The following is a 24,712-nucleotide window of genomic DNA, read 5'->3' as shown; positions in this document are numbered from 1 at the left end:
GTTGTAAGTGGGCTTTTCTGTACTGATTTGTTGAACCGGACTCCAAATTTGGGCGGTACCATTCCTGCCTGGGATGGTGTTTGGAGTGGGGGTGTTCCCGTGTCTGGGAGTTTAGGGGACAAAGCTTAGAAAGCTGAGGGGATGGTACCTGTGGAATCCTGAGATCTAGGCAGGGGTCCTGTTTTTTTGCAGGGCTGCACCCCGCAGGCCCACAAGCTTTGTCGTGGTCCAGCCTTGAGACTGAAGGAAGAGCCCGGAGACAGCGGCAGAGGCATCAGAGGTTTCTTGGACAGGGGGTCTTACAGAGGGTCATGAAGTGACATGCCACGTGTGCGGCAAGCGACAAGCAGGACATGGCAGTGGTGTTTGCTACTGCGGAGAGAAGGAGGCTGCCATTTAGGGAGACTTGACGTCAGGTGGGCTCCTCAGTTACCAGGGGCTGTAGCGAAGAGGACTGCAGGGTCATGTGAAGGAAGGAGGGCCCGGTCGAGCAGCAGATGCACAGAGAGCAGGAGAACAGCCATCTTGAGTGGCCTGACCCTCCAGGAGTCGTGGAGGACTGTGGAAAATTCCACTTCCCCGTGGGATTTTGGGGAGATGAATCTGTAGTCTTTCCCACTGCAGTCAGAGAGGTGGCAGCGCTCTGGGCGGTTCTTTAATCTGCCCTTTGCAGGCCGTGTCCTTGGTTCCTGCCTCAGAGTGGGTGTATGGTGGGGCCAGAGCAGTGTCTGAAGAGTGCCCCCCTCCGGCCTTGGCAGGAAGGCGTCTCCCCTCCTTTGTTGTGTGTGTCTGTGTTTCTGCATCCTCTCCTCCTTTCCGTCTCGCTCTGTGTTGTCTTTCGTGGAGATTATCTGTGCTTCTCAACTAAAGCTTAAAGTCACTGGTGTCCCTGGTGGTTCCTGTCCCTTCTTGTGTCCCCCCTGAAATAGAGGTGGCCTGGGGTGGGGGTCACTTGACCCCTGGCTCTTGCTCTAAGGCCTGGATGCATCAGCAAGTGTTGGGGGCAGGTGGATGTTGCATGCCAAGCGTTGGGTGAAGGTGCCTGAAGCCGCCCATCAGCCTCTTGAGGATCAGCTGTGAGTTCACACTTGGTCTGGCCTCTCTGAGGTGTGGTTTTCTTCCTGGTCTGCCTTTACCCTGTGTGGGGTCACAGGCAGCCTCCTGGGGCACCGGGAGGCTGTGGTGGAGGCTGGCCTCCTGGGCAGAGAAAAAGCACTGCATGTTTTGGGGTGTCATTTGAAATACCAATTTCAATTAGTAGAAATGAGGTTTTGTAGTAATATATAGGTAGGTGTGTGTGTGTGTGTGTGTGTGTGTGTGTGTGTGTGTGTCAGGGGAGGAGGAGAGAGGGAGAAAGTCTCCTGGAGTATAGCATGGAGCCTCGCTATCAGCATTTTCTGGGGCTTGGTTTAATTCAGTTTTGGGGTATGGAGGGGCTCTTTTGTGGCAAAGTGCGGGTAGTGTTTACCTCAAGTGGTGCCTTGGGATTACATTTGTATTTTCGGTTTCTCTGTAGCACATTTTTCTAGAAACTTCTGCCTTTTATGCTGTTGTTTTCCTTCTCCAGCATCCCCTTGTGAGTATCACTGCCAAACGGGGATAATTGAGGGCCGGGTGTTTTTCGTTCTCTGTACTGGCTTTGATTTAATTCACCTGAATCCCATCATCATCCCTTAAGTCCTCGCAGGTGCCCTCACGCAGGGGTCCGTGGTGGGTCTTAATAGACTCTCACACGAGAGGCGGCCTGCCTGCCCAGAGGGGGCTTATAACACGCGTCCCTCAAGTGTCTGGAAGAGGTGCTTTGAGTCAAGACACGCAGAGCAGAGCCCCGGGCCTGGCCTCAGCTTCCCATCGCGTGTGGAACGTAAGGATTTTGCTGGTATTCGAGGGCACTCTCGTCGCCAGGCCCACTGCTGCCGAATCCCTCACCCCCTCAGCAGGGAAGGGGGTACGGAAACTGGGACAGCTGAGACCACACAGCGAAATTCCAGGAGTGGTGTATTGTAAAAACTCATCTCTTTACCTTCTTGCCCTGGTTCGAATATGGGTGGAGGTGCACAGCCCAAGTTAGGCCCTTTCTCCACCTGCCCCAGTACTTGGGAAGAGTCTGAGGGTCCCCCTGGCAAACCTGCCTCAGCACCCCCTCCCCCACCGCCCCCTGACAGCCCTGGTTTGTGGCCCCTGGTGGTGCAGCTTTGCTGTCTTGGGTTCGTGTTCCTTGGAAGCTCTATTCCATGTGCCTGGCTCTCCAGTCAGAATGTGGGGGTCGACAGGCTCATGTTTTAAGTAGGAGGCTTTCCAGATGGTGGAGAACAATTAAAAATGGTTGCAGTGAAAAGGGGAAAAAAAAGTGCCTGCTTGCTCTTTCCTTTCCTAACTGTGAACAAGCCACTGAAGTCAGATTCTTGTGGACCCCCGCCTAGTCCAGCGACCCTGGCTCTTCAGAGCCCCGAATAATCCTTCCACTGCCCCCCAATAGGAGGAAATGCTGCAGTTCCTTGGGCATGATTCTCCCTGGCAGTTACTCTTGAGGACTGCTAGTGATTAGTGACTGGCTGTCACAGAAACAGCTGTGACAGTTAGAACTGCCCCCGTGTGCTTCCCGCCTTGGGGCAACGAAAGCCTCTTTGGAAACTGCAGCTCAGATGAGGCTGTATTGGTGAGTGGTTCCTTTTCTACAATCAGATCTAAAATGTTGCTTCATCTTAACCCTCCAAAAATTACTTGGGCCCTAAAATTTGACACTCCAAAACTGTCTCTTTTCTGTATTGATGTTTAAGGTATTTTAAGGATGACACTGCATCTGAACGGGTGGCTTTTGGTCAGGAGTAAAGATATTTTGAAGTTCCTGTCATGGCTCAGTGGTTAATGAATCTGACTAGGAACGATGAGGTTTCGGGTTCAATCCCTGGCCTTGCTCATTGGGTTAAGGATCCAGCGTTGCCGTGAGCTGTGGTGTAAGTTGCAAACGCAGCTCGGATCCCGAGTTGCTGTGGCTGTGTAGGCCAGCAGCTGTAGCTTCAATTGGACCCCTAGCCTGGGAACCTCCATATGCTGCGGGTGTGGCCCTGGAAAATACACACACACACAAAAAAATTTTTTTTTTGTCTTGGAGTTCCTGTTGTGGCTCAGTGGATACGAATCTGACTAGCATCTGTGAGGACACAGGTTCAATCCCTGGCCTCACTCAGTGAGTTATGGATCCAGCGTTGCTGTGAGCTGTGGTGTAGGTCGCAGACACAGCTTGGATCTGGTATTGCTGTGGCTGTGCTATAGGCCGGCAGCTATTATCTCCAATTCAACCCCTAGCCTGGGAACCTCCATATGCTGCAGGTACGGTCCTAAAATTAAAAAAAAAAAAAAAAATTTGTCCTAACCCATGTGTGTGTTTTAGGAATATCCACAAAGAATCTTAACTCTGCTATGCAGTGCAAGAGAAGTGCATTTTAAGAACATGGATATTCTACTAAGCTATTTTGTGTGAACATGTCTTTATTTCATTATTTTTGATGACCAGGCGCTTTTCTGTTTTTAGTTTTTAGCTTCTGTGGGGAATGGTTTATGGGTATGCAGAGCTATCCAAATAAGGGGGTGGTGGGTGAAGGGGTGTGAAGTGTATAATTACGTATAAGGATTTGAATTTTTTTTTTTTTTTTTGGTCTTTTCTGGGGCCGCTCCCGCGGCATATGGAGGTTCCCAGGCTAGGACTCTCATTGGAGCTGTAGCTGCTGGCCTACACCACAGCCACAGCAACTCAGGATCCGAGCCACGTCTGCAACTTACACCACAGCTCAGGGCAACGCTGGATCTTTAACCCACTGTGTGAGGCCAGGGATCGAACCCACAACCTCATGGTTCCTATTCGGATTTGTTAACCACTGAGCCATGACGGGAACTCCCAGGATTTGAAATATTGACTCAGAGCTCTTTGAGGAAGCAGATGAGAGTGTGCATATATTAAGGCCTCCAGAGGAAAAAAAAAATATATTTATTACATGGAATGTATGTATTTTATCTCAGGCTATCTGTAAGGCACATACAAGGTCAAGTTCAGTCCATCTAAGCATGGATTGCATAAATATGCAATCTTAAATTTCTAGGTAAAGATGCAGCTGCAAAGGAAATAAGGAAGAGCTGGCCCTAGATCCCCTCCTGTGTCTCAGTACTTCCTTCCAGTTCAGTCTCCATGTGCATCTTTTTAAAAGTCTCTTCAGAGGTTTTTTATACTCTTTAAGTGACCCGGCCTAAATTCCTCTTGATTCCAGTATCAAGTTTAGACCTTGGAAACGATGAATGCGCTGAAGCAAGTACTATCATCTTAGCGTGGCTGCTCTGGTTACGGGTGCTTCTCATAAACATAGTGTTGATTTGTAACCCGATATAAAACTGCGATTGCGGAGTTCCCATCTTGGCTTGGTGGTAAACGGACCTGCCCAGTATCCATGAGGTTGCGGGTTCGATCCCCAGCCTCACTCAGTGGATTAGGGATCTGGTGTTGCTGTGATCTGTGGTGTAGGCTGGCAGCTACAGCTCCGATTTGACCCCTGGCCTAGAAACTTCCATATGCTTTGGGTGTGGCCCTAAAAGAAAAAAAGACAAAAAATGTAAAAAGTGCAATCATGACTATTAGTTGTGAATCTGCTTAGCATGGTGGACACGGGCTTGTAGAGAGGCTGGTGTGTGTGTTTGAGTAGCTTTGCCTCGTTCTCATATCAAAGGCAGTTTTTCAAGTGAGAAGACCGAACCTCCTGGTGTTGCTAAAAGCCACACAGAAGGTACTGTCAGAACCCTGCCCCTGGTTGTAGGCACTCAGCCCCCCTCGCCAGCCCCCGGTCACCCAGACGGGGAATTTCAGAATGCAGGCGTGAAAAGCATCTTTGTCTCAGCCAGATCTGCCTTTCATTGAATGACAGAGGGGTGGCAGACCACGGACATCAAGTCCCGGCCATCAAAACGTGCGTGCAGGTGACCAACCAGCCTCATGAAGCAGACACTCCAGGAGAGAAAGCCTAAAAGACTTTTATTTAAAAAACAGAAAACAAAAAACCCTCCCTCACCAATTGGGCAGGACTTTGAAGTGTTTTCCTGTCTGACTGAAATTTTCCTCTCCACCGCCTCTCTTGGCAGAGAGATGCAGAATTACCTTGGGGCAGCTCTGAGTGGAGATGGTTTGGCTTCCTGAGAGCAGGCCAAGCTGGAAGGAAGAGGCACAGGCATCCCCACTGTCAGGCATGGAGGTTACGGGTCCCCTGCAGGGACTCTGTTTTAGCTCCAAGGAGGGGCAGAGCGGTTTAGAGCAGGACTGCCAGCCCACCTGCCCCCTACCCCGCCCCGTCCTTGATGGCTGGTCTCCCAGTGCAGCCCCTTCCAAGGCCCAGTGTGTGGATGTGACCAGAAATAAACAAGAAACCAAACCAGAGGTTAGGTACTACCTACAAGGCAAGCCCATGAGGCTGCCTTCATCCTACCTCTCCTCTTTTGTTTGGTATCCAGATATCAGCTTGCAGTGAAAGGGAGCAGAGCCTTGGGAAGCCCAGGTGTGCCTGGGGTCTGGGGCCAGCAAGGAGCCCTGCTTTCCTGCTGTCAGATACAGGGGACGCCTGGACCTCATCTTCACAGGGTGCAGAAGCAGTAATATATTTTCAATTTGTAGGAACATCTCTCAGCAAGTCGTCCATGTAAGGCTGTTTTTGGCAGTGGCTCAACTGGAATTAGGAAACAGTAGCCTTTTGGCCCTAACGGTGGAGGGGACCTTTCAGGCCATCCCTTCTGACCACCTTCCTAAGCTTATCTGTAAAATGAGAATGTTTGTCAGTGTCTGCCTCATAGGGTTGTTGTGAGAATTACATGAAATGATTTTTAGAAGGCAGCTTAGACCCGTGCCTGGCATGGAGTTAAGCCCTTGATGACATTCACCACCAGTATTCTTGTTCCTCGTGGGTGAGAAGACTGGGGTCCAGGGAGGGGAAATGCCTTGCCTGAGGTCCCCTTGCTGCCTCTGAGCAGAACTGGGGCTGGAATCCAAGTTCACTATGCTTTGCTGGAGGCAGCTGTCTTACTGGCATCCTTGGTCTAGTTGCAATCGAGAGCTCAGATTCATGTGCCCCTAATAGGATACGGCATGTGGGATGGCTTTTGTTTTGTTATGGCTACACAGCTATGCTCAATGTCACTGCCTTTGTGCTTGATGCCCTGTTTGAGTTAAGAATTCAGTGAAGCTTCGTGTGTGTGTGTGTGTGTGTGTGTAGTGTGGTGGTGGCAGCCTTGCCTATGTAATTTAGCATCCTCTCTCTCTCTCTCTTTTTTCTTTTGCTCTTTTTTTCTTTTTAGGGCCGCACCCGAGGCATATGGAGGTTCCCAGGCTAGGGGTCTAATTGGAACTGTAGCCTCTGGCCTACACCACAGCCACAGCAACACGGGATCCAAGCCCTGTCTATGACCTACACCACAGCTCACAGCAATGCCGGATCTTTAACCCACTGAGAGAGGCCAGGGATTGAACCTGCGTCCTCATGGATGCTAGTTGGGCTTGTTAACAACTGAGCCACGACGGAAACTCCCTAGCGTTCTCCTTTGCGTTAGTGTGTTAGCATGTTTTCACTTTTAACCTTTCACCTTTAACCTTTGAGCCTGGCATTTAAAATGCTATTAAACTCAGTGTTTCCAATAAACAGCCTTAGAGGGATGGGAAATCACTGGAATGACTTTGTTTTGTTTTTTCAGGGTTGCACTTGTGGCATATGGAGGTTCCCAGGCTAGGGGTCTAATTGGAGCTATAGCTGCTGGCCTACACCACAGCCACAGCAACTCAGGATCTGAGCCACGTCTGCAACCTACACCACAGCTCACAGGTAATGCCAGATCCTTAACCCACTGAGTGAGGCTAGGGATTGAACCTGAAACCTCATGGTTCCTAGTCAGATTCATTTCCACTGTGCCACAATGGGAACTCCTGGAATGACATTTTTTTTTAAATTTTTTTTATCATGTATTTATATATATTTTTTCTACTGTATAGCATGGTGACCCAGTTACACATATGTGTATACATTCTTTTTTTTTTTTTTTTTGTCTTTCTGCTATTTCTTTGGGCCGCTCCCATGGCATATGGAGGTTCCCAGGCTAGGGGTCGAATCAGAGCTGTAGCCGCCGCCCTATGCCAGAGACACAGCAACGTGGGATCTGAGCTGCGTCTGCAACCTACACCACAGCTCACGGCAACGCTGGATCCTCAACCCACTGAGCAAGGGCAGGGACCGAACCCGCAACCTCATGGTTCCTAGTTGGATTCGTTAACCACTGCGCCACAACGGGAACTCCACATGTATACATTCTTTTTTCTCACATTACGTGTTCTGTCATAAGTGACTAGACAGAGTTCCCAGGCTACACAGCAGGATCCCATTGCTCAGCCATCCCAAAGGCAACATTCTGCATCTGTTTACCCCAAGCTCCGAGTCCCTCCCACTCGCTTCCCTTCTCCCTTGGCAACCACAAGTCTCTTCTCCAAGTCCATGATTTTCTTTTCTATGGAAAGTTTCCTTTGTACTGTGTATTAGATTACAGATATAAGTGATATCATATGGTATTTGTCTTTCTGACTGACTTAGTATGAGAATCTCTAGTTCCATCCATGTTGCCATATATGGCATTATGTTCTTTTTTTATGGCCGAGTAGTATTCTACTGTGTATCTATACCACATCTTCCTAATCCAGTCATCTGTCAGTGGACATTTGGGTTGATTCCATGTCTTGGCTATTGTGAATAGTGCTGCAATGAACATGCGGGCGCATGTGTCTTTTTTAAGGAAACTTTGGTCCAGATATGTGCCCAAGAGTGGGATTGCTGGGTCATATGGTAGTTCTATGTATAGTTTTCTAAGGTACCTCCATACTGATCTCCACAGTGGTTGTATCAGCTTACATTCCCACCGACAGTGCAGGAGGGCTCCCTTTTCTCCACACCCCCTCCAGCACTTGTTATTTGTGGACTTATTAATGATGGCCATTCTGACTGGTGTGAGGTGGTATCTCAAGGTAGTTTTGATTTGCATTTCTCTAATAATCCGTGATGTTGCATTGTTTCAAGAGCTTGTTGGCCATCTGTATATCTTCCTTGGAGAAATGTCTATTCAGGTCTTTTGCTCATCTTTCAATTGGGTTGTTGGCTTTTTTTTTTTTGCCGTTGAGTTGTATAAGTTGGTTGTATATTTTAGAGATTAGGCCCTTGTGGAATGACTTTTTTGACAGGCCTCTGTCCCTCAGCCATCCGTGCCACATGCTCCCAGACAGCACTTGCCGAGGGGGCTTGTCGGCAGTTTCAACCCTGATCTGCAAGGTTGGGAGAAGTATGGAGTGAAGGTTTGGGTGCCAGAGGATCTTTTAAAGCACAAAGAATGGTGTTTTGTTTTGTTTGGCTGCACCCTAGGCATGTGGAAGTTCCCGGGCCAGAGGTCAAACCCGAGCCACAGCAGTGACAAGGCCAAGTCCTTAACCACTATGCTACCAGTGAACTCCCAGAGAATGGTTTTTATGCTGGAGAAGTAGCGTTGATGGTGGTGGTGGGGAGAGGGGTCCAGTTTTTTTGTTTAATTAATGGATAAAGTGAATCCAGGAGTTGATCATTCCTTCCTCCTTCTTATGGCTTCAAGAAAGCTTAGAGCCCAATTTCTGGCCACCTTTAGTCAACAAGCTGGACTTTCTGGAATGTGTTTCTATGGATCAGCATCATTCTTCTCCCCTCCCCCCGCCTTCAATGTATATATTTTGGTCCTCTCCTGATGCTATTCTGTGTCACCATTCAATTTGATGTGCCATGTTGTGACTCCCAAGTTTGTTTTGGGAATGTATTTTTTAAAAGTAAAAGTCAAATTGAATGTTGTCTTTTCTGCTTGTAAAGTCGTGAGGTCCTGGCGGGGAGGGAGCCCGCCCTCTCTGTGCCCCAGGTTTAGCCTCATCTTGGTGAGACGTGTAATGTGGGAGCGAGCACGGCTGCTAGAAATAAAGATGCACCGTTTGGAATGGTTTCTGCCGCCACCACCTGGGCTTGGGGGAGGGATGGAAAAATACTGGAATCTCGGATTTTTGCCTTCATCCGAGTCCTGGATCCTATTCGCTCAGAATCACGTTCAAAAAGCATTTGTTGAGCATTTATCTGCGGTCACTAAATATTACAGCTGCTTGCGGTGTTCGCTCATCAAATAGGTGTTTACAAGATACTGACTATGTGCCCAGCCCTGAGACAGACCCTAGAGAGAGAGGCGACATGCACCGGGGAATGAATGAGGCAGAGGCTCAGGTGACAGCACAGATACAGGCCCCCTGCTTAATCCTGTGTGTGGTTAACAAGCGCTTGCTAGTGTGGGCTCTTTCAGGCAATGGGTTAATAATCATCAAACTGAGTAAGATCCCCACTCTCCTAGAACTTACATACCAGTGAAGGGAGAGTTTAAGAAAACAAGGAGAGGTAAACCCTAGAGTGCTGTATACCTACCAAGGGTGGCTTTTAGGGTGTGTAAATTTCATCCCAATAAAGGTTAAAAAAGAAAAAGCCTTGGCCCACACTGGCCTTTGAGTTTGCCCAGATACAGTTGACCCTCTGCCTGCCTCTTGTGTGCATAGTGCTGCTGGCTGACACATGTCTAACCCCGAAGCCCATCTCCTGGAGATTTGGGGGTCATTTGGGGACATACACAGGGCAGTGGGACGTTTGGTTCACCCGACTAGCACAGTCCCAGCTGAAGGGGAGCCAGGCGACCCTCTGCCACCTGTTGCAGCTCCTGCTGTGAGTAAGCGGCCTTTTTGCCATCTATTTAGTGTCACGTTCTTTCATCTTTGTGCTTTTTTTTGGTGACTTAGCTGCTTAAGATGGCCCTGATGCATGGTGCTAGGCGTCGTCTTGGGATCCTGAGCCCCAGAAGGTTGCCATGGGCCTGGCTGAGACCCCTCAGGCCACAGTGTCATTAGCCTCTTCAAGGTTCATGCTTCAACAAGTGTTACATTTGGCGTCTCACGTAAACCAAGATTCCGCATTCATCAGTTGATGGAGCTGTTGTGACCAGAGGCCTGTAGGAACCTAACCCCATGTTCCCCTAGGAGCAGTGGTCCAGTGTCACTAGGGTCATGGTGACTTCCCAGAACGGAGTGACTGTGAGTAATAAGGATTGACTGGATTGCAGGACCAGGCCAAGGGTATCTGCCCTGCCCAAATACCAAACAGCCTCCCTCCCTAAAAACACTGCAATTCTTCTTCCAGCAGTTCATCTTCTGCCCTATTGTGTTATCTCCTGTGTCAATAGCTGTTTCCCTTAATTCGGGATATAACCTCTTGTGTAGGACAGTGTTCCTTCATGCACCATTTTAGTGGGTGTGTGTGTATCTGAGTTGGGGCAAATTGAGACAAAAACACAGCGTTTTTCCTTTTCCTTTTTTTTTTTTTTTTTTGTCTTTTCTAGAGCCGTACCCGAGGCATATGGAGGTTCCCAGGCTAGGGGTCTAATCAGAGCTGTAGCTGCCAACCTACACCAGGGCCACAGCAACACCAGATCCAAGCCGAGTCTGCAACCTACACCACAGCTCACAGCAACGCCGGATCCTTAACCCACTGAGCAAGGTCAGGGATTGAACCCGCAACCTCATGGTTCCTAGTCGGATTTGTTAACCACTGAGCCACAATGGGAACTCCTAGCTTTCTTCCTTTAATTGAAGTATAGTTGATTCACAATGTTATATTAGTTTCAGGTGTACAGCAAAGTGATACAGTTATACATTATATTTCTTTAGATTATTTTCCATTATAGGTTATTACAAGATATCGAGTTCCTTGTGTTATATAGTAGGTCCTTGTTGTTTATTTACTATATATCTATAATTATAGTAGAGTGTATCTGCTAATCCCACACTCCTAATTTATCTCCCCCCCTTTTCCCTTTGGTAACCATAAGTTTGTGTTCTGTGTCTAAAAACACAGCTTTTTAATTTGTTTGAAACAGACTTTCTGCCTGTTACATTTTGTGCATTTAACCTGTGAAGCCCATGGCATTTTCAGTTTTATCTTGCCAGGTTTCCCACTAGTAAATCCCTGTTGATTCATTTGTGCCCTTTGATATTTTCTAAAATTTTTTTCAATAGCAAGAATAAAGATATAAAGAAAAAAAGTCCGTACATCTGTATACACTCTCACAGAGAGCCCATTGTATTTAGGTGAGCATTTAGTGTTCAGTCTTAGGGGTAACCTTGTAGGAAATAGTAGTGGAAGCACTATAAGTGTAAGACGTTTTCATGGCATAACCATTTATCTCTGTGTTAACGTCAGTAAACAAAAGATTGACCTACACGTTTTCTATGTCTCCATACTTTGAATACTTTCATGTACACTAAGTAGATGTGTGCCTTAGTCTGTATGTTCTTGAAACCACTATTTGATTCAGAGAGCCAAAAAAAAAAAGTGATTTAAATGGTATTTAATACGTTGCTGTTCTTTTACTAAGTGAAGTCAGGAAGAGAAAGACAAATACCATACGATATCACTTATATGTGGAATCTAAAGTATGACACCGATGAATTCATTTGCAAAACAGAAACAGACTCACAGACATAGAAAGTAAACTTAGGGTTACCAAAGAGGAAAGGTGGAGAGGGATAAATTAGGCGTTTGGGATTAGCAGATACAGACGACTCTGTATAAAATAGCTAAGGTCCTACTGCAGAGCACACGGAACGGTATTCATTATCCTGTAATAAACCATAATGGAAAAACATATGTATAGCTGAATCCATTTGTTGTACACCAGAAATTAACATACCATCGTAAATCCACTGTACTCCAATTAACAATTTTTCAAAAAGTTGTAGCTCTTTTACCACTTGTGTTAAGTGGTATCAACATAGTTCAAGTTATACTGTCAGAGTAAAATGAAGTTAGTTCCAAGTGTATACAAGCATAGGAAAAGCTCTCAGAATTGTCCCCACGACATGTGGAGGGAGACGTGATCAGGCTGGCGAGAGGATGGAAGACCAAGAACATTGGGTGAAATTCGTTTTTTACCTGTTTCTGAGTTGTTTCTGTTTTTTTATACGAGACCTGTGTCTCTTGAAGTGAAAATAAAAACTGACTTACAGCGTAAGCTGATTAAATGAAATGAGTTTTGTGGAGGACACGGACCTGGTGTGAGGGACCTGCTTTGTGAGGCTGGGGGGCACGGATGTCCCCCAAGGGCCTCTCGGGCTGGGCTGCCCGTGGCTGCTCTGGGGAGCCTGGCTGCCCACCGATGCCCGCAGGGGGCAGGGTTAATTGACTGGGGGTGGCTCCCCCAGGGGTTTTGACGTGCAGCCGGGGTTGGACTCCAGCGCTCTGATGTATCTTAGGAATGTACTCTGGGCCAGCTTCAGGAGCCTGTCTGGGGGCTCACACAGTTGGGGGGGGGGTCTTTGCTCCAGGACAGGACCGTGGGAACACCATCGGAAGAGTCTGGTAGGCACACGACACTGACCAGCTTTTCTTCCATCCTCCTCCAAGACGCAGTGCCCAGGAGAGGGTGTTGGATGGGCTGGGGAGAGGGTCTGGCCCCTTCCCTCCTCCCAGGAGGATGGTGGTCACGAGTGATACAGTGATACTCCCCTGCCTGTCCCCCAGCCACATAACTGGGGAGAGGTGTCTCAGGAAATCCTGGAGCTGTTGGGAAAGGGCGTGGGGTGCAGGTTGCTTTACTCCACCAACGTAAAAGACGAGTGTTTCCTGAATGAAATGGAGAGACTGTGCCTTGAGCATGGTACAGCGTGTGGTAAACGTTCTCTCCTTGCCTCCCTGCCTGCCTTCCATTTCATCCAGCTTCCTCTGACCCTCCCTCCCAGGGGTTGTCAGCCCCAGAAGACGAGATTGGCTCCAAGGATTCGTGGCACACAGTGTAGAGTTAGGTAGTGGGTCCAGGATGGCGCTTGAGGGTGGAGTTCAGGCATGGAGAGATCAGGCTAGGGTGTGGGTGGTGGGGGCTTCATGGAGGGCTGTGGTGTTAGCAGCCAGTATGTGTTGAGGCACGACTGTGGGTGACCAGTGGGCGAACTAGAGGATAGCTCAGTGATGGCCCTGGAGTGGCCCCACTGGAGAAAGGAAGCAGATGTGGGTTGGGGATGCAGGCCAGAGCAGACTCCGCCTTTATTTTTTATTAAAAGTATAGTTGATTTACAATGTTGTGCCAGTTGCTGCTGTAGAGCAAAGTGAGCCAGTCATACATGTATACCCTCTTTTTCTCATATTCCATCATGTTCCATCACAGGAGACTGGATATGGCTCCCTGTGCTATATACAATAGGACCTCATTGCTTATCCATTCTAAATGTAATACTTTGCATCTGCCAACCCCAAACTCCCAGTCCATCCCACTTCCTATCCCCTCCCCCTTGACAACCACACATCTCTTCTCCATGTCCGTGAGTCTGTTTCTGTTTTGTATATGGGATCATTTGTGCCATAGTTTAAATTCCACATATAAGTGGTATCATATGCTATTTGTCTTTCTGACTTCACTTAGTTTGAGAATCTCTAGTTCCATCCATGTTGCTGTCAATGGCATTATTTTGTTCTTTTTAATGGCTGGGTAGTATTCCATTGTGTATATATACCACATCTTCCTAATCCATTCATCAGTCAATGGACATTTAGGTTGTTTCCATGTCTTGACTATTGTGAATAGTGCTGCAGTAAACACATGTCTTGACTATTGTGAATAGTGCTACAATAAACACATGTATCTTTTTGAATTGTGGTTTTGTCTGGATATATGCCTAGGAGTAGGATTTCTGGATCATATGGTAGCTCTGTATTTAGTTTTCTGAGGAACCTCCATACTGTTCTCCATAGTGGTTGTACCTGCTTGCATTCCCACCAACAGTGCAGAAGGGTTCCCTTTTCTCCACACTGCCTCCGGCGTTTGCTATTTGTGGACGTATTAATGATGGCCATTCTGACTGGTGTGAGGTGGTACCTCATTGTAGTTTTGATTTGCATTTCTCTCATAAGTAGTGATGTTCAGACTCTGCTTTTGATTTTGCATTTGGGTAGTTACTTGGAAGGGTGCGAGGCTCAATGAGGCAGCACCGTTCCTGCCATCAAGGAGTGCTCCTGGGAGCTCCCGGCGTGGCGCAGCAGAAATGAATCTGACTGGCATCCACGAGGACGAAGCTTCAATCCCTGGCCTTGCTCAGTGGGTTGATGATCCAGCGTTGCTGCGAGCTGTGGTGTAGGCCTGTAGCCACAGCTCTGATTTGACCCCTAGCCTGAAAACTTCCATACGCCTTGAGTGTGGCCCTAAAAAGACCAAAAAAAAAAAGTGACCCTGGGGGCCGAGGGGAGAATAAACAGGAAGAGGGGGCAAGGATGAATAGTGGATGCAGTACAGATTGCAGATGACACAGCCTGTGAGCAGTCTCGGGGATGGGGGGCTCGTGGCGGGTACATAGTTGAGTTGTTCATCTGTAGGATTGGGGGGGGGTTTGGTGGGGGAGCTTAAAGAAGTAGGATATAGAGTGAGAGGGGGTAAAACCCTTCAAAAGAAGTGGTAGCGCATGTTAGCTGAAGCAGAATACAGAGGTAACATCTTCTAGAGAAATAAGGGCAGTCAGATGGCAGGGAGGTTGGGAGCACTAACTCTGAGAAGGGTCCTGACCACTGGAGTGAGGTTCACGGGTGCCATTTGGACCAGGCTCTGTGTTCCCAGGGCACCTCTCACACTAGGCTCATTGGGCATCTTCCCCGCGCACTTGACAACCACGTCCCAGGTGACAGTGTGGACATACAGGAAGACAGGTGCATGCTGCGTGAACTGTGACAGCCACTGCAGACAGGGCTTGTGACAGGGTTCTGCCATTTAAGGGACAGAGAAGACAGGACAGTAGCTTCTTCCCAGGCCTGTCAGGAGGCCACCCCTGGAGGGGCCAAAACGCGGCATTCACCCGTGTCCCTGCTGTTCTGTCTGTGGCCCAGGGTGCAGCCTGGACACCTTTTAGTTTAGAAGAGAACCAGTAACTCTAGTTATGCGGTGACCCCAGGGGACCCCCGGAAAAGGCCTGGCTCTGGCCCGCCCCTCACCTGGCCGCCCACCTGCTCCAGAGGTGAGTGGCGGTGCTTCTCAGCCCCAGCTGCATATCAGAAACATCTGGGAGCTCCCAGCCAGGCCAGCCCCACCCAGATCAGGTGGGGTTCCACAAATATCCTGGCCTTTAGGGACTCGGTAAAATGAGGCCCCAGGGGTAGGGTCACAGCTCTTGGTTGTGCTGCCAGCAAATGCAGAGGCAGCGTCTGGGCCCAACAGTCGGTTCTTGCGTCCAGGCTTCGAATTGTAGTCTCTCCCCTGCAGGTTGAGTTGCAGGAGGACTGAGCTGATGGTTGATAAGCAGGTGACAGCCACACTTTTCTCACAGCACAACCTAGATTTTAAAGGCAGCTTTTGAGGTAAACAGACTAGCAGTGGCGGGGGGAGGGGTGTCCTCTGCACTCCCCTCCCCCCACCCCACAGCAGAGCAGATGTGAAATTAGCAGCTGGAGTTCTCTGTTTCTGAAGCTCAGGTTTAGACTTTTCAGCTGCCGCCCACTATGTAGTTAGCGGGCTGGAGGATCTCAGCTTTCTGGGTTCTGGCAACCTATAGAAGGCTGTGACCTTGCCTTCTATTAGTTTCTGTCTTCACCAGTGCTAGGTACCTAGGACTAAGTTGATAGACACCTGAATGAATGAATGAATGAATGAATGAATGACAGATAGACTCAAACCCTTTGCTTGTGAGCTCTCGGCTGCCTGAGCACACCTTGTGGCATGCCATTGGCAGTGAGGACAAGTCTGGATATCGAGCAGAGCCTGGGGTTGTTTCGTTTGCTTTTAGTGCAGCTAGTGGGAGGCATGTCATTAAAGAAAAATGGAAAAAACCTGGAACAAACGGTGTTAACTCTGCTTTAGGTAAAACCCTTCACTGCAGAGGCCTGTGGGTCTCAGATGTGGAAGGCGTGGCCCAGGGGCGGTAGCAGGCTTCGCTTGTTTCCTTTGATGTGGCCAAGAAGCTAACTTGGAACTATTCCCCTTTATTTCACAGGTCACCGCCAAGACTGCCTTCCTATTTATTTTACCTCAGTACAACGTTAGTGTGCCGACAGCAGGTAAGAGAAGCACAGGTCTCTATCTTTCCTGGGCCTCGTTAACCCCAAAGGACTTGGAAAACTTCTTTTTCTGTGTCTGTGTGTGATCTTTTTAGATATTTAGACTCAGCATCCAACTCCCTGTTGCTGTGAAGGTGCCGCTGTGGTTAACATACCCAAATTGGTTGCATTTCTTTGTACTAACAATGAGATATCAGAAAGGGGATATTCGGGAGTTCCCTGGGGGTCTAGTGGTTAGGTTAGGACTCAGCGCTTTCATTGCTGCAGCCTGGATTCAATCCCTGGTCTGGGAACTTAGGTCTCACATTAAGCCACTGCATGTGGCAGCCAAAAAAAAAAAATAAAAAAAAATGTTAAAAAACAAAAACAAAAAAAACCACCTTTTAAAATCACCCCTACTCCCCCTCCCAAATAAAATACTTAGGAATAAACCCGACCAAGCAGGTGAAAGACTTATATGCTGAGAACTATAAAACGTTAATAAAGGAAATTGAAGATGATTCACAGAAGTGGAAAGATATCCCATGCTCTTGGATTAGAAAAATTAATATTATTAAAATGGCCATGCTACCCAAAGCAATCTCCAGATTTCACACAATCCCTAGCAAGTTACCTATGATATTTTTTTCACAGAACTCAAATAAGTAATCCTAAAATTTACATGGACCATGAAAGACCCAGAATTGCCACATCAATCCTGAGGAAAAGAACAAAGCAGGAGGCATAACCCTCCCAGACTTCAGACAGTACTACAAAACTACAGTAATCAAAATGGTGTGGTATTGGCACAAAAACAGACATTGGCACAAACGGCTCAAAGATGCAGCTGTGGACCACCTGTAGCCCCCAGCCTGAGGCTCTGCTCTTCATGTGTGGGGTTCTCAGTTCTACCACCAGGAACCAGGTATTGCTGGTCCCCTCCTGGTGAATAAAGAGGGGCTAGTCTTTCCTGAAACCAGTCCTCCCCTCTCTCCCCTGCAGTGGATAAGCGAGTTGTCTGGACTGGGAGATCTAGTTCTTTCTTGGCCTGGCTCTGCCAGTGGCTAGCTGGAGGACATGGGGGGCAAAGGCCTTAACCCATGGCTTTGGCTGGGGTGTTTCCTGGTCTTGCCTGCCCCCGTGGTCCTGGTAGCTAGGCTCTAGGGGATGTCATGACTTGGGGGCAACCTACTCAGTCCTTTATCTAGAATCAAAATGAGAGATACTGTCAGGAATGAGAGAGAACTCCATGCTCATGATGGAACACGAGGAAAGGCCCTGGCCAGCACCGCAGTCAGGAGACAAGGCCTTACCTGCTCAGCCCTGGGCACACGCCAGGCTGGCGGCCACACGGTCTGTGCTCCTTGATGCCTTGTGAGCCAAGGCCAGGTTCAGCCTTCTCTAGTGTCTCTTGAAAATCCTCATAATGCACCTCTAGATCCAGCTGTAGTTATGAGTTACTGATGTAAATTTTTTTTTAAGGTTTTTTTTTTTTTTGGTTTTAAAAACATAGGGGTAAAATATGTATAACAGATCATTTACCATCTTGGTCATGTTTAAGTGTACAGTTCAGTGGCATGAAGTACATTCACTCTGATGTGCTGCCGTCACTACTGTCCAACTCTAGAATTCTTCGTCTTGCAAAACTGAATTCTGTACCTATTAAACAATAACCCCCCCCACCCCCACTCCCCTGGCAACTACCATTCTACTTTCCTTCTCTATAAATTTGACTCTTTGGAGGCTTCATGTAAGTGGAATCATATAGTATTTGTCCTTTTGTGACTGATTAAAATGTATTTGTTTTAATTTTAATTTTTATTTATTTATTTTTTTTACTTTTTAGGGCCACACTTGTGGCATATGGAGATTCCCAAGCTAGGTGTCAAATCAGAGCTATGCCACAGCCACAGTAACTCGGGATCCAAGCTGCATCTGTGACCTACACCACAGCTCACAGCAATGCCGGATCCTTAACCCACTGAGCAAGGCCAGGGATCGAACCCACATCCCCATGGATACTAGTTGGATTCGTTTCCGCTGCACCACAATAGGAACTCCCTGACATTTGTAAACATTTTCCAAAGTATGTTTATGACTCTCAGAGGAAATTTAGAAAATACAGGTAAACAGAAGAAGATAAAAATCTCCTGTGACCCCACCACCCAAAATCTAACAGTTAATGTTTTGGAATCTTGATTCGTAACTCACCTTTTTTGTTATTAGCATGCGATGAACCTTTTTTTCCATGTCATTATTATGATTCCATTCAGTAAGATATTTTGAAAAGCTTCAGAGTTGGTTTGGGGGTTCTTTTGGCCACACCCACATTATGTGCAAGTTCCTAGGCCAGGAATTGAACCTGAGGCACAGCAGTGACAATGCTGAATCCTTAACCACTAGGCCATCAGGGAACTCTCCTACAGAGTATTTATTCATAGGGATAATCACAGTTATTCATTCAATCCCATATTATTGGATATTTCAGCTTCCAGCTTTTATGGTGCTACAGGTAAGTATTCTTGTGACTACCTGCATTCATGATTACTAGGATAAATTCCTATTACCAGGGTTTCTGGATCACATGGTATATGTGTGTGTTAAAGGGTTTGTATCTGAATTGCCAAAATGCCCTTAGTCATCTAATTCTGGTGACTCATAAATCCTGAGTTTCTGTAAATAGGAAGAGCTTAGACTTCTTTTTTTTTTTAATGTCAGAATGCCAGTTTTTTAATTTATAAAGAGATATCCGCCTATCAAAGGTTGTGCCTGTATTTTCATGACATTGCTGCTTGAAGTCAGTTGAGAGGAGATGCCGGATCATAGCCCAACCATGCTATGTAACTTTCTGGGACAAAATATTGTCCTGGGGATCACAGCAGGTGAAGTACGTGTGTGAGGGATGAGCCTTGTAGGAAGGGCCTATTCGTAAAGTCAGATCATGATTCGAGGGTTGGTTTGTTGTTTTAGTTTGAAACTTTACCAGGGAAATTAGGAGACCAGTGATATCCTAAAAATGTTTCTCTCAAAATAAGGATGAGCTTCGATGGCTCCAAGCTGCAGCGGTGAACCTGGAGCCTCTGAGCAGGAAGAGCATCCCCGAGTTCCTGTCATGACCTCATTTGTTTGTTTTAACTAATTAATTAATTGATCTATCTAGTCAAATATTTGGGTGCCTGCTATGTGCTGGGGCTGGACTATAATTTATAAACCCTGTCTGATCTCTGTCTCTTGGAGCTTACCATGTATCAGGGTGGGGACAGATAATACACAGCAAACAAGAAATAATTATGGTTGTGATAAGGAGGATGAAGGAAATATACAAGGTTGTGAGATAAGGACTCATCAAAGGGTGATGGCGAGATGTTCCTGGAAAATTGCCCTTTAAACTGAGCATGTGTGTTGGAGCTGGTGGAGGTTTAGGGCGGTCTGGGCAAAAGAAAGAACATTCTGGGCATAGGGATCCGCATGCGTGAAGGCTCACATGGGCACGTTCTAGTAACTGAAGGAAGCCCAGTGTGACCAGAGCCAGCGAGGTTTGGCCTTTTTTTCTCTGGTGGGGCTATTGAATCCTATGCCCGAGATCCTCCTCCAGATCAGAGCAGAGAAGGGATGGGACATAAAATCCATACTGAATTGAAGAGGTTTCCGTCACTTTAGAAAGAGAAGATAAAGTTTTGCTAAGTAACCCAGCTTTCGTTTCAGTCTCCCCCTTTGGGGCTGTTTGCAGCAGGACAAGCATGTCATGCTGAGAGATGATGCCATCAGAAGCGCCTGCTTAATTTTGTCGTGAGCTTCTCAGTCACCAGGCATGAGGGGTGATGCTTGGTTTGTAGATTGTCGAAGATTGAAGAAAGGAGTAGTTCACACATGGGGGTGTGGGGGGCTGTTAAGTTTTCTAACTTAAAACCCTCTTCCCACCCCCATGTCTGTAGGGCTGCAGGTGCCTGGGGATGTGTAACCAGGTTCAGTTCTATCTCTAAGGTTTCTTCTTTGAGCAGCCTGTAACTTGTGCAATCCGGTGTTTCAATTGTGAATGTTAGCACAGGGGCTGTCATCCCCAATGGTCCGCCAGAGTGGTCCGCCGTTTCTGAATCCTTCAGTGGCAGAGGTTTTCAGGTTCTGCAGAGAACTGTCAAAGGGAGAGTTCCTGTTGTGGTTCGGCGGCAGCAAACTTGACTAGATCCATGAGGACGTGGGTTCAATCCCTGGCTCTGCTCAGTGGGTTAAGGATCCGGCATTGCTGTGAGCTTTGGTGTAGGTCACAGATTCGGCTTGGATCCTGCATGGCTATGGCTGTGGCATAGGTCAGCAGCTGCAGCTCCCATTCAACCCCCTAGCCTGGGAACTTCCATGTGCAGCAGATGTGGTCCTAAAAAGCCGAAAAGAAAAGAAAAAAAGGAAACCTCCAAAGGGAATGCTGATGTGGTTTCCTGCTGGTTTCCTTTTGCTCCTCCCCCCACTTCCTTTCTTCCCAGCTCCCAGCATGTGCTTATAGGCCTGCCAAGTGGCTTCAGCCACCAAAACGCCTCGTATTGTAGAAGTCCAAGATCACAGTGTCAGCAAGGCCATGTTCCCTGGCCACGTGGCGCTCACTCTGTGTCCGTGGCGCACTCTGCGTCAGTTTCCATTTTCTATAAGAACATCCGCTGCATTGGGTTAGGGCCCATTCTACTCCACCATGGCCTCATCTTAACTAGTTCCATCTGCAACAACCCTAACTCCAAATAAGCTCACTTTCTGAGGTACAAGTCTTCGTAGGAATTTTGCAGGAACACAGTGCAACTCATAACACCAGCTATAAATCTGTGGTCTTGTCACATTATAATAAGCTAGTTAAGAAGATTAAGTGGGTTAAGGATCCTGCGTGGCTGTGGCTGTGGTGTAGGCCCGAAGCTACAGCTCTGATTTGACCCCTGGCCTGGGAACCTCCATATGCTGTGGGTGCAGTCCTAGAAAGACAAAAAGATTAAGCTCCGTTCAGAGAGATAAGATGAAATGAGCACGGTGGTTGCAGGAGTAAGTTGTACATCCCATGGAGGTGCTGGTGTCCCTGTGGTTTTCTTTCTTTCTTTTTTTTTTGTCTTTTTTTTGTCTTTTCAGGGCTGCACCTGCAGCATACAGAAGTTCCCAGGCAAGGAGTTGACTCAGAGCTGTAGCTGCCGGCCTACACCACAGCCACAGCAGTGCCAGATCCAAGCCACATCTGCAACCTACACCACAGCTCACGGCAACACCAGATCCTTAGCCCACTGAGCGAGGCCAGGGATCGAACACGTAACCTCATGGATCCTAGTCAGATTCGTTTCCGCTGCGCCATGACAAGAACTCCCCTGTGGTTTTCTTGAAGGACAACAGCAGTGAAGTAGGAAATGCTCTTGTTACCACATCTCTACTCGCCTCATTCCCGCCTGTTACGGTTGCCAGACATAGCAAATAAAAATCCAAGACCACCCATGAAATTGATATTTCAGATAAATAGCAAATACCTTTTTGTGTGTAAGTATATCTCAAATTATATGTGCTGCATAATTACACTAGAAAATTATTCTTTGGAATTCAGGTTTAACTGACTGTCCTGTATTTAATCTGCAGTCATACTCCCAGGCCAGCTCTGGCAAGGACTAAAATGCCATGTCTCTGGTCTTAACCATTAGTCCCTCTGCATCTTTCTGATGCAAACACCACAAAGTAGCTGGCATTACAGCCAGAAATATATAGATTGTAAAAAAAGGTCAGCAAAGAATAGAGGCTTGTGTCTACCCGCAGACAGGCAGGCGCGGGGCCTGCTGGCTTCCCTTCTGATGTGGAACAGGTGGCCCCAGACAGGCTGCAGATGACTAGGTGGGTTTGAGTTGTGCCGCTAACTTGCCGAGTTGTCTGGGGGACACCGCTTAGCATCTGGGTCTCCGAACCCTGCTGCCAAATCGTGGGTGATGGTCCCTGTCTCCACCCTGGCAATTCCCGAAGAAGGGAAGGCCCAGGAGGCCTCCTGAGTGCTTGTTGTTCAAACTGCCTGCAGACCCACCCCACCTGGGAACTTACTACAAACAGACTCTGGGCCCCACCAGTGACCCTGCTGCATCAGACCCTTCGTGTCCACGAGACCCCCGGGGTCTGAAGGGCTTGCTCAACCTGCCCTGAGTGGAAAGCTCCGTAGGCTTTCAAATGACCCTATGCTTCCAACTCCAAAGATGAGCAAGGGAAACCCCCTACATCTAGTGGCTCATTTGCATCTTTCTGTTCTCCTCCAGTTTGGGTTTTTCTGTAACTGTTTGGTCCGAGAGGTGGGGGAGGTGGGGACTGCTATTGGGTGGGTGTGGTTTGGGGGGAATGGTACGGGCATGAGTCCTGAGCACTTAGATATTCCTGGGCACCCAGGACAGGAGGGGCCCCTTCTAGAGAAGGGTTGGTTTTGCAGGAGGCAAAGGGGACAAGGACCCATCCTCTGGCTGTGCTGGTCCCAGGTGGTTTTATGGCCACCAGCTGCCATGAAGCATTTAGCAGCTGGAGATGAAAAGCTCGGACCCCTTTGACACCACAGTGTGGCCCTTGTTCTCACAGCCCTTCCAGGATGAGAAACACGGCCCCCTAAAACCCACCTCAGACAGATGGTTGTAAAGCCTCATTCAGCCAAAGGCCTTTGTCCAGGGCTCAGAGTGTGTTTTGTTCCCTTGCCGGCTGGCGGGACCCAGTCTGGTCTCATGTTTGTATCATATACTTGAAAGATTGGCATCACATATCAAACTCGGTCCCTCTTTGTAAGATGAGCTTGGGGGGGACCAAAAGGGAAAAGACAGGTGGGCAGCCGTGACTCTGGAGGTGGAAACCTGACTTGATTATGGATGAAAGCTGCCCAGCCCGGACCTATGGCCCGTGCAGCTGCAGGAGACGTGAGCCTCATGTAGTGTGGCCTTGGCCTTTTACCCCCGGGGAGGGAGGTGACGGACATGCCCAAGGAAACCCTAGTAAGGGTGGGGGTGGGGAGGGGTGCTCACACTGCGCACAGGGCCCAGGGAAGCTGTGGGAAGGGTGGTGGGCATGGCCCAGGGGACAGCCAGCAAGGCAGAGGCCTGGTGCCATCCTGGTCCCTTGGGCCAAACTGCTATCAGGATTTCCTGTGGCTCTTACCTGTCTGTGTGGATAAGATAAAATAAACCGGAGTCTGCGTGGCCCTCACCATGTTGGGTGGCATCTGAAAGAGAGTGGGAGCTTGTAGCCAGCCTGGACTTGGCCTTTTGTTTGTTCTTTCTCAGCTAACAAAAGCTACTCATTAAACTTTCTGGAGTTCCCATCGTGGCTCAGTGGAAATGAACCTGACTTGTGAGGATGCTAGTTTGATCCCTGGCCTCCCTCAGTGGGTTAAGGATCCGGTGTTGGCGAGCCCTGTGGTGTAGGTCGCAGACTAGGCTTGGATCCTGCATGGCTGTGGCTGTGGTGTAGCCCAGCGGCTACAGCTCCAATTAGACCCCTAGCCTGGGAACCTCCATATGCTATGGGTGTGGCCCTAAAAAGACAAAACAAACAAATAAAAAACTTTCTTAGTCCAGGCTGCTGGAACAAAATACTGTGGACTGGGTGGCTTATAAACGACAGAAATTTACTTCTCACAGTTCTGGAAGCCCGAGATCTGGGTGCAGCCTGGTCAGGGAAGGGTCATCTTCCAGGTCTTGGATGCCTCGCTGTGTCCACATCTTGCTGTGTCCTCTTGTGGTGGGAGGGGCGGGGAGCTCTCGGGAGCCTCCCTAATAAGGGCACTAATTCCACTCCATGAGGGCTCCATGGTTTAAACACCTCCGAGGGGGCCCACTTCCTAACACCATCCCCTTGGGGGCTGAGGATTCGAACATGGGAATAACATTCAGACTATAGCATTTATTTATGTATTTGTTTGTTTGTTTTTTGCCTTTTGTCCTTTTAGGGCCGCACCCATGGCATATGGAGGTTCCCAGACTAGGGGTCGAATCGGAGCTGTTGCTGCCAGCCTACACCACAGCCACAACACCACCAGATTGGAGCCGCGTCTGCGACCTACACCACAGCTCACGGCAACACCGATCCTTAGGCCACTGAGCGAGGCCAGGGATGGAACCCACAACCTCATGCTTCCTAGTCCGATTCGTTTCCACTGCGCCACTATGGGAACTCCCAGCACCTGTTATTTAAGTATAACATTTGTGCAGAAAGGTGGACAAACCTGCCTGAGGGCAGCTCCAGGTAACAGCACCTTCAAAGTTTCCTCTCCCAGCCTAGACTTGATATTTGTCCAATTCTCCATTACAGCCCAGAGACTATCCCATGTGGAGCTTCCATAGGTTTAAGCAAGAACCACTGAGTTGCTGTGGCTAATTGTTAACCAGCCTGAAGCCAGCCAAGCCAGAAGCATCTTTGAATGGCTGCCTCCCTTCCCCCACCACGCCCCTTTCTCCTGATCTCCTCCTGGCTAGCCAGGATCCGGTTTTCTTGCTCAATTGTTCTTACTGAAATAATTTTTGTCCTTAGTTTGCCAATGAGCTTGTTGACATTGTTATTTTTATCCAAGTTCTTTTAAAACTGGTTGTGGATTTTAGACATTTTGGGGTCCATGA

The 24,712-nt window shown here is 48.2% G+C and overlaps 1 protein-coding gene across 2 annotated transcripts in view; it reads left to right on the top strand.

The window, feature by feature from the left end:
- Positions 1–24,712, top strand: part of TRAM2 (translocation associated membrane protein 2) — an 83,615-nt gene that overhangs the window by 31,106 nt on the left and 27,797 nt on the right. For both annotated transcript variants that reach the window (XR_007136904.1, XM_047794768.1), the window contains exon 2: positions 16,082–16,145. Coding sequence is in view for 1 of the 2 variants with exons in the window: in XM_047794768.1 (XP_047650724.1) it covers positions 16,082–16,145 (64 nt within the window). In the remaining variant the exon portion in view is untranslated. The remainder of the gene's footprint in view (positions 1–16,081; positions 16,146–24,712) is intronic.

Source organism: Phacochoerus africanus, chromosome 9, assembly GCF_016906955.1.
Source record: "Phacochoerus africanus isolate WHEZ1 chromosome 9, ROS_Pafr_v1, whole genome shotgun sequence".
Classification (NCBI taxonomy): Eukaryota; Metazoa; Chordata; class Mammalia; order Artiodactyla; family Suidae; genus Phacochoerus; species Phacochoerus africanus.
The sequence above is the reverse complement of the archived record's forward strand: the minus strand, read 5'-3'. Positions and strand labels throughout refer to the sequence as shown.